The 8,531-nt window shown below is 37.1% G+C and overlaps 4 protein-coding genes across 4 annotated transcripts in view; 2 read left to right on the top strand and 2 right to left on the bottom strand.

The window, feature by feature from the left end:
• LOC107702124 (tyrosyl-DNA phosphodiesterase 2) overlaps positions 1-2,655 on the bottom strand; it is a 7,002-nt gene extending 4,347 nt beyond the window's left edge. The window contains exons 1-5 of the mRNA XM_016504366.1: positions 1,875-2,655; positions 1,579-1,745; positions 1,281-1,469; positions 1,079-1,170; positions 882-1,000 (exon numbers count right to left, since the gene is read on the bottom strand). Of these exons, the coding sequence (XP_016359852.1) occupies positions 882-1,000; positions 1,079-1,170; positions 1,281-1,469; positions 1,579-1,745; positions 1,875-2,030 (723 nt within the window). The 5' untranslated portion in view covers positions 2,031-2,655. The remainder of the gene's footprint in view (positions 1-881; positions 1,001-1,078; positions 1,171-1,280; positions 1,470-1,578; positions 1,746-1,874) is intronic.
• Positions 1-6,262, top strand: part of tmem64 (transmembrane protein 64) — a 24,792-nt gene extending 18,530 nt beyond the window's left edge. The window contains exon 4 of the transcript XR_001635731.1: positions 6,191-6,262. The gene's annotated coding sequence lies outside the window, so the exon portion shown is untranslated. The remainder of the gene's footprint in view (positions 1-6,190) is intronic.
• On the top strand, positions 2,993-6,347 carry acot13 (acyl-CoA thioesterase 13). Its single transcript, XM_016504263.1, has 3 exons — positions 2,993-3,031; positions 3,163-3,347; positions 6,191-6,347. Exons 1-3 carry the CDS (start codon positions 2,993-2,995, stop codon positions 6,345-6,347), a joined length of 381 nt encoding a protein of 126 aa, XP_016359749.1.
• A 78-nt stretch (positions 6,348-6,425) lies between these two features.
• The window catches only part of LOC107702127 (uncharacterized protein C6orf62 homolog), a 5,924-nt gene continuing 3,818 nt past the window's right edge, over positions 6,426-8,531 (bottom strand). The window contains exon 5 of the mRNA XM_016504369.1: positions 6,426-7,704. Within this exon, the coding sequence (XP_016359855.1) occupies positions 7,579-7,704 (126 nt within the window). The 3' untranslated portion in view covers positions 6,426-7,578. The remainder of the gene's footprint in view (positions 7,705-8,531) is intronic.

The following is an 8,531-nucleotide window of genomic DNA, read 5'->3' as shown; positions in this document are numbered from 1 at the left end:
CTACATTTGCTACAGAAGTTATTAATCTTTGTTAAAGAAAAATACAATTCTTAGTTCATGTTAGCTCATTAAATAACACAGTTGCAACTTTCTTTATTAATGATATATTAATATATTCATGAATGTTCAGAAAATTTTTTTCATTGGCAGTTTATGTTAACTAATGAAGCCCTAATGTAAAGTGTGACCGAACAATAAAGAATCAAAACACTTTCAAACAATATCTAGGGCATGTTGTAGTCCAGATTAAAATGTAAAAAAAGTTTGAAAATAAATAGCCTATTAAGTCTAAATATTTAAGTATTTGGTGCTGTGATGAACATCATAGCAAATACACAAATCTGAATGGCTGTTTAAATCATTTAAACACGATTCAGAAACAGAAAGTAGAGCAGCTGCTTTGTTTACAGGGTTTCATTTAAATGAATTATTATTATTATTATTATTTCTGCAGTTTAGCGCCATCTGCTGTCAGAGAGTGAAAGTGCACTTTCATCCAGAGCGTCTCTCACATGTTCCGCCATGTGCTTCTCGTCCGCGCTTGTTTACATCAGAGTGCGCACGCGTCTTTCACGCAGCATACAGCGGTGTTGTGCATTTTGACCAGTTGATGGGAAAAGTATTCTTAAAATGCATTCAAAATTCTGAATAACTTGTAATATATAATTATTCACGGTATTTAGAAGAGCCCACGATAACAATATCGTGCATATTCATTACCGTGATATATCGCATTACCGAAAACCGGCACAAGTCTACACCAAATACACAAAATAATGTTCTTTTTAGCAGCATCATATGACCCCTTTAAGAAATAGACCTGTGCCACTCATTATACCCCAATACAATCTTTGGATAATGCTTACAAACCACAAACTCACCTGAGCAACTAATAGATTTCTCAACATTTGTGTTGTAGGATAACCGACGATCTCACTTTCCAGAAGTTTTACTCTTGATTTCTTCAACATTATTCCCGTGAAGTATCCGTCATCGCTTCCTTTAATAACGGAGAACTTGAATGAGTAAATAACTCATAAATAGCTTCACTGTCTGAGCACAGAGGTCATTCTCTTACCTTCAACAAACAAGTAGCTGACAGCACGTTTCTTAAGATACTGAATATAAGATGGAATGAGTTCTTGAAGAAAAACCACATCTGGTGTATATCTACAAAAGAACAAAGGATAACATGAAACGAGGAGTTACGAGTAAAACAAACCAACTTTACTGTCAAATAAAATGAAATAGAGGACATCGCGGGTCTCTAAATAACTCACAGAACTAGATACGAACACAAGCCCCTGGCACGCTCTGCAAGACTTAATGTGTCCAAACCATCCACATTCCAGCTGATGAAGGAGAGCTTGCTGTCCTCCGCATTAGATTCGGTTACAACACTTTCAGCCTGACTTTCTTGGGGGTTCACACTGCTGGAGCAGGTGGGTTCCTCCGCTGTCAGGTCAATGCTGCACAACAAACAATTTGAAATATTATTTGGGATATATATAGATAGGTATAGTATATGTAGAGCAAATGCCGTTTTCAATTTCTAATAAATAGAGGAGAAAACATTACCAATCCATCTTGTCCGCCTTAAATTTCTTCTTTGTCCCTATAGTATCAGCAGGGTCTGAGGAATTCACCTCCTTTCTCTTCTTCCCAGACACATCTTTAGTTTCCTCTGCATCTTCAACATCAAAGACTGAATCCATATGAGCCTCGAAGAAAGAGTTCAATGCTCTCTGGCAGGAGCACAGAAATAAAAAAAGCTTTTTATAAGAACATCAGTGGTTGAAGAGAACTAAACATGCTTTACTCAATACAATTGTTTTTTTATGGAAACTTGGTGCAGTAGTAGTGCCATAAGTTACCTCCATATCCCATTCATTTTCTGCTAGATAACACTGCGCCACAGCACTGTCCGATCCAGAGACAGAGGCAAACTGATCGCAAAGACTCGTCCTCGTTTGCTCTAGGGCAGACATTTGTTGATCGGTGTGATTACCTGACATAACAGTGTTGGACATGTTCACGGTTCAATATAACGGCGGGACATGAACGCGTACAGCTACAAAAACATTCCGGGCGGAACCGCGAAAATACGGAGGCAATGTTAACATTAACGTATGCTTGTGGTCGCTGGACCTAATTTATTTACGCTGTTCTATAAATCACGAACTCAAAGTATTATTACCCTAATTTTTACATTAAATGCTGCAACCAGAGAGTGCCGATCTGAAGAATTGTTATTGCTCAAATAGAGGCTTTTCGGAAGCATTTAACTGTAGCACTGAAAGAGTCGGTTCTTTCGAACAGTTCGTTTCAAAACTGAAACGATTCAGCGATTCTTTTAGCATGATCTATATAAATTCTGTATTATATATAGATCAGTGGGTCCCTGGCCAGCCAGTGCTCTGAGCGAATAATATAGAAGTCAAATAATGTCTAAACACGTGTGTGCCAGTTCAGTTTGTTTGTTTCTCCTATGCGACAGCGAATAAAATACAAATAAATGTATAACTTAAAATAGTTAGCATTAGCAAATTCAAAATTTAATTATGTTGCCTTTACGTTTAAATTGCTTCAGTCGTGTTCTTGAATGAGTCGTTCAGGTATGTTTTGTTCATTCGATTCATTGAAAAGACACGACTCAAATGAGTCATGAATGACCCAGTATGTCATAATAAAAGTCCTCATAGCCGAATGGTCAGTCTTAGTTCTGTTAGTATTCATATATTGACTTATTAGATTTAGTTGACCTAATTAGATGAATACAATGCAGTTTTTCATTAGTTATCTGCCGTTCTCGTCGTTGTGGTCTAGGGACTTTGCCTAGGAAAATAATAATAATGCTCTTATTTTGTACAACATTTGGGCCATCTTTCAACCGTTCTTCAAGGGTGATCCTGTCCTTCACTGAGTTTTGGTATTTGCAGTATCAGCGATGATGTCAATGTCGCTAAATACAATAAAACAGATCATGAGAGCGATGGTGGATAGTCCTGGATTTGACCGGGTTTTAAGTAAGGTAGGTGTCGAACGAAATCTTTGGTTAAATTCAGTGCTTCTCCTTGGAGATCCACACATTGATATGTAAACCAGCCAGACCAGTTCACTCTGCAGTAAACCTACTGAGACGATCGACCATGTTGTGCTCAGGTGGAGGTATTGTCAGCAGCCCCTGGGAAAGTGGTGTGTGAGCTGAAGGTGGAGGAGGAGCACACTAACAGAGGTGGCACTCTTCACGGAGGACTGACAGCCACACTGGTGGATGTGATCTCCACCACTGCCATCATGTACAGTGAGAGAGGAGCTCCGGGGGTCAGCGTGGACATGAGCATAACGTGAGCTTTTGTCTTTGTGTTTGACTGATACTGTATACAGGACTCCTGTGTCATGCATGTGGAAGACCGGGGAGAGGCAGTTTTAACATGAAGTGACATGACATCTGACGCACAGATACCATTGGCACATGCCGCTATGTGATGCTTCCGGTGGCACTTCCGGTTTTCAGTGGCATGTGTCACTAAAACCTGTGACATGTCAATGGACTGCGTCTTGTGTCAGTTGCCGCCGGGTGTCGCTGCATAACGTAGATTGCGTGACACACGCAATTAACGGCAGAACGATATTGAATTAATTAACAGTATGTTGCTGTCAAACATACGATTTATTACATCGCGGAGTTCATTTGTACAACAAATATTGAGTTCCTATAAGATTAAAATGTGTCTTATGCCCCTTAATGTGTATTTTTCATTGTAAGTTTATTTCCAGTAGCCTGCTTTGTGCAATGCATTGTGTGTGTGTGTGTGTGTGTGTGTGTGTGTGTGTGTTTCTTGTTACACAGTTACAATTATAAACAAAATTACATTTAATTCCTATATAATTATTATATTACTATATAAAATATTAAAATCTAGACTTGCATTACATTACAGACTTACATTACATTGCGTTGTGAAAAGCCTGTGTCAAGGTCAAGCACACTTCTGAATGGTTGGTGTAAGTTTCATAAAGCACGTTAGAATAGTAGACATCATAATGGTTTGTGGCATTTTCTCATCAGTTTATATTTATATGTAGGCTAATTCCTGATTGGCAAGTATCAGTTAGTGGTGGCACATTTGATTAAAACGTTTCTAATTACAAATGATACAGCTGAACTGTCAAATCTATGCAAAAATGGAAAAAAAACGCGTATTTACGTATTTGAATGCATTGCACAAAGCAGGCTACTGGAAATAAACTTACAATGAAAAATACACATTAAGGGGCATAAGACACATTTTAATCTTAATATAGGAACTCCGTTTTTGTTGTACAAATGAACTCCGCGATGTAATAAATCGTATGTTTGACAGCAACATACTGTTAATTAATTCAATATCGTTCTGCCGTTAAGTGCGTGTGTCACGCAATCTACGTTATGCAGCGACACCCGGCGGCAACTGACACAAGACGCAGTCCATTGACATGTCACAGGTTTTAGTGACACATGCCACTGAAAACCGGAAGTGCCACCGGAAGCATCACTGAGCATAGCGGCATGTGCCAATGGCATCTGTGCGTCAGATGTCATGTCACTTCATGTTAAAACTGCTGCTGGGACCGGGGCAGTAACTCATCAGTGTTGTTACTGTTAAATAAAACTAATTGTTTTCGCAATATGAATGAATAGAAGTTTTGAAAACATTAAAATTAAAATTTAATTTAATGATTTTTTTAAATTAAAAAAATAAGAAATGTTGCAACTGCCTACTAAAATTATTATACTATTAACTAATAGCATTACTAGAATTAAAACTGAAAAAATACAAATAAATTAAAGCTATATTGGACTATTAAAAACGACTAATACAAAATACAAAAGCACATGGCAAAATTACTAAAACAAACTAAAATTTGATTGAAATATAAAAACAAAAGTTTCAAAATATAAACAACTACTATAATAGTTACATAAATGCAGTGGGTTGTATGTTGGTTTCATATACCTAGCTCAAAACAGTCTTTACATTTTAATTATCTTCTCCAGACTATAATTTCAATATAATATTGTACAACTGGGCCCGTATTCACAAAACATCTTAAGGCTAAAAGTAGCTCATAACTTGCCGATTTAGGAGAAAATCTTAAAAATAATGGGCGTGTCAGTCCTACATTTAGGACTCCTACATTTTTGTTCTAAGAGTATTTCACAAAGCGTTTTAGCGCTAAAATTAGCTCTTAAATCTGTGAAATGTTAGGAGTAGTGTGTCAGTCCTAAATTTAGGACTCCTACATTTTTGTTCTAAGAGTATTTCACAAAGCGTTTTAGCGCTAAAATTAGCTCTTAAATCTGTGAAATGTTAGGAGTAGTGAAGAGGACTCCTAAGTCACTAAGACCAAATCTGAACTATCCTAAAATGGCTGTTGCCAGCAATCTACCTCGAGTCGGAATATAGACATTTTAGAAACATTTGACGATAATGAGCTTTTAAAAAGGTATCGGCTTTGGTTTGGAGGCTATCCCAACTCCAAATGTTTGATTATGTCCTTAATATATAGCTGTTCTCGCGTCCAGTTTGGTTTTCTTTTGTTTGCATGTCTTACTATCAGCCATGATTATTCTACTCTGCAAATTAAATGGCTGTTTATATGCATATTACCAAAATTGTATGTCGCAGAAAAAAAAATTCCACATTAAGTGGCGAAATCACGCACTCCGTGACGGACAAATCATTAACGGCTGGTCTTTGTGGTACACATCGGGCAGGACATATGCTCTCCTAACATTCATCGTTTATCATCTGAAATATGTATGTAGCAGCAACTTTACATGGCAGCTCAATCTAATGTTAGCCTAGAAAAAAGTGCGCAGTTCACGTGTTTGTTCACGTGGAAAGTGGTTTCATATTTTTGCCATTTTATATGTACTCGACTCGTAATTGTATTAGGCCGTTAGATGTCAGGTTGCTACTGTGACATATTGGGGCACGTTGTCACAAAAGTGTTCAACTGTATCTTTTCCCTTGGTTAATAATGACAGAAATGTTCAATAGCTTTTTTTGTGTTGTTGTTGAATAAAAGTAAAATAATAAAGAGAAATAAGTGTGACAAATAGTCTCAGTCTCAATTAAAAAATAAAATGACACCCATTCATCATCTAAAATGTACTCAAATTTGTTTGCTTTCTATTTAACAGATACATGAATGCAGCTAAAATTGGAGAAGACGTCCTGATCACAGCTCAGGTTTTAAAACAAGGACGGACATTGGCATTTGCAACAGTAGATCTCACCAACAAGGCGAATGGAAAACCCATTGCTCAGGGAAGACACACTAAACACCTCGGTAGCTGATTATGTAACTGACGTGAAACATGTTGTTCTTTGTTACAAAATAAACTCCAGCATAAAAATCGTTGCACTGTGTTAGGATATATTCAGCAGTTTATTTCAACAGAATTATTCAAACAATGGGTACATCAAAGTAAAGACAAAGACCCACCTTCTCCTTCGACGTGAACTCAGAATTTCAAATATATTTTTAAAGGATTTTTATGCCTGAAGAACGGACAAAGATGGCTTACAGATACCAAGTCCTAAGCACTGCAATATTTAGTACTCTCAGAACAGGGTGGTCTATAAAAGAAAAACAAATCTGTAATGATCCATTTCAAGTTTCACTACGAAATTTCTCATTAGGTACATAAGCTTTAACATTAGTCTCCCATCACATACCCACCACCAATGATTACATCCGGTATCAGTAGCTCGTATGTATATCTAGTGCACGAGTTGCTCAACTGGTGACAATTACCATCCCAACTATCCCAAGAAAAAAACCACATCAGAATTCCTCCAACAGACAGTTTGTCAACCATTTTAGATATACATCACACACCGCACCTCCGTCCCCATCAGGCACCACTCCTCCAGAAATGATAAAACAAACAAGGTTTGTCATATTATAGGCAAGGAATGACACTCAAATTAAAATGTCCAGCAAAAACTAAGGCAGTAACTGAATGAGAAGCAATGCCTACACCAAATGAGTTAACAAGTGTTGTTCACCTTGTAATAGAAGCCTTTTGAGGAAGACTACCCAGGCTCTTTTGTCCTGTCACTGACTGTCATTACTCATGAAATCCCTACTCAATATAACAGACATGTTAACTATCCCTCATAACAGTGATGTTAAAGCCAGTCCAACACACGAGGACCACACGTGAGAGACCTCTGTCATTGGTTTCCTTTTTCTTGTTGTTTTGTTTTCGTAACGTAAAGAGTTCCTTCGGTGACTGGTATTGTTGACGGTGCAGCTCCAAGAGAACAACCACTCAAAATCAATGTTCATGCAGGTTCAAATAAAAACTGATCAAAGAGAGGGGAGATGGGAAGAACCAAAGCAAGATTGGTTGAGGAGGGATTTAAAAAAAAAAAAAAAGAGCTAAATTAAATCTCACAATGAAAATGAGTGGTTAACAAAAAGGAGAGTTCCAAGCACAAGTTCATATCTATTCAACTGAGGGATGTGTAGATGAGGTCAACTTGCTTCGAGGCCTCGAGGGGTGTCTTCCGTGCATTTCTCCTAGTCAGGCATGTATGGGCGGAGGTGGTCCTCGATGTCTCCAACCCCCCAACAGGTGAGCTGGTCCTGTGGCAGGTAGAGACAGAGGCTGCACAACTTGAAAACTGTGAGCTTGGTTTTTGGAGTCTGTTGAAGAATGAGATGACAAAAGAATATTAGACTATTCTTAAATACTATATGCAGTAAATATCTGGTATTGCAAGGTGTATAGTTATTAGGAATTCAATAATATTCTGGGCAATGCTGATAAGCCAATAAATTATTTCAATATGTTATTGCCAAGAACCAAAAATAACCAATATTAAAATAAAAAAAACCAGGTTATTAAATAGTATACAGTAAATATTAGGTTATACGTTTTGCAGTTATTATTGATTAATTGATATTAAAATTCTGGCCAATTAAGATTACAAGGAAATTATTTCGGTTACTGTCAATAAACAATAAAATCACAGATATAATAAATGGTTAATATATATTTAGTTATACAGTAAATATTAGGTTATTATACGGTGTATAATTGGCAATCACTAAATTAAATTCTGGTTACTACTGATAACCAAAAAAATGTTGTTATTGTCAATAACCAATTAAAATGGCCACTGTAAATATTCTATTAAAAAATTATATTAAAGGGGTCATATGATGCAATTTCAAGCTTTCCTTTCTCTTTGGAGTGTTTTCAAGCTGTTCGTGCATAGATAAAATCCCTAAAGTTGCAAAGACTAAAGTCTCAAACCTAGAGATATTCTTTAAAAAAAAAGTGAAGACTCATCAACACCCTCCTAAAACGCCTCGTTTAAACACGCCCCGTTTAAACATGCCCCCACATGTCTACGTCACTGTGTGGGAAGATTTGCATAACACCGCCCAAATGTATACGCAAAGAAAGAAGGCGTAACTTTGATTCTCGCTGTAGTATTGTTGCCAACTGCCACCATGTTGTGAAGACG

This window comes from Sinocyclocheilus anshuiensis, unplaced genomic scaffold, assembly GCF_001515605.1.
Source record: "Sinocyclocheilus anshuiensis isolate Anshui unplaced genomic scaffold, SAMN03320099.WGS_v1.1 scaffold54, whole genome shotgun sequence".
Taxonomy (NCBI): domain Eukaryota; kingdom Metazoa; phylum Chordata; class Actinopteri; order Cypriniformes; family Cyprinidae; genus Sinocyclocheilus; species Sinocyclocheilus anshuiensis.
Note: the sequence above shows the minus strand (reverse complement) of the source record. Positions and strands in the feature narration are given on the sequence as shown.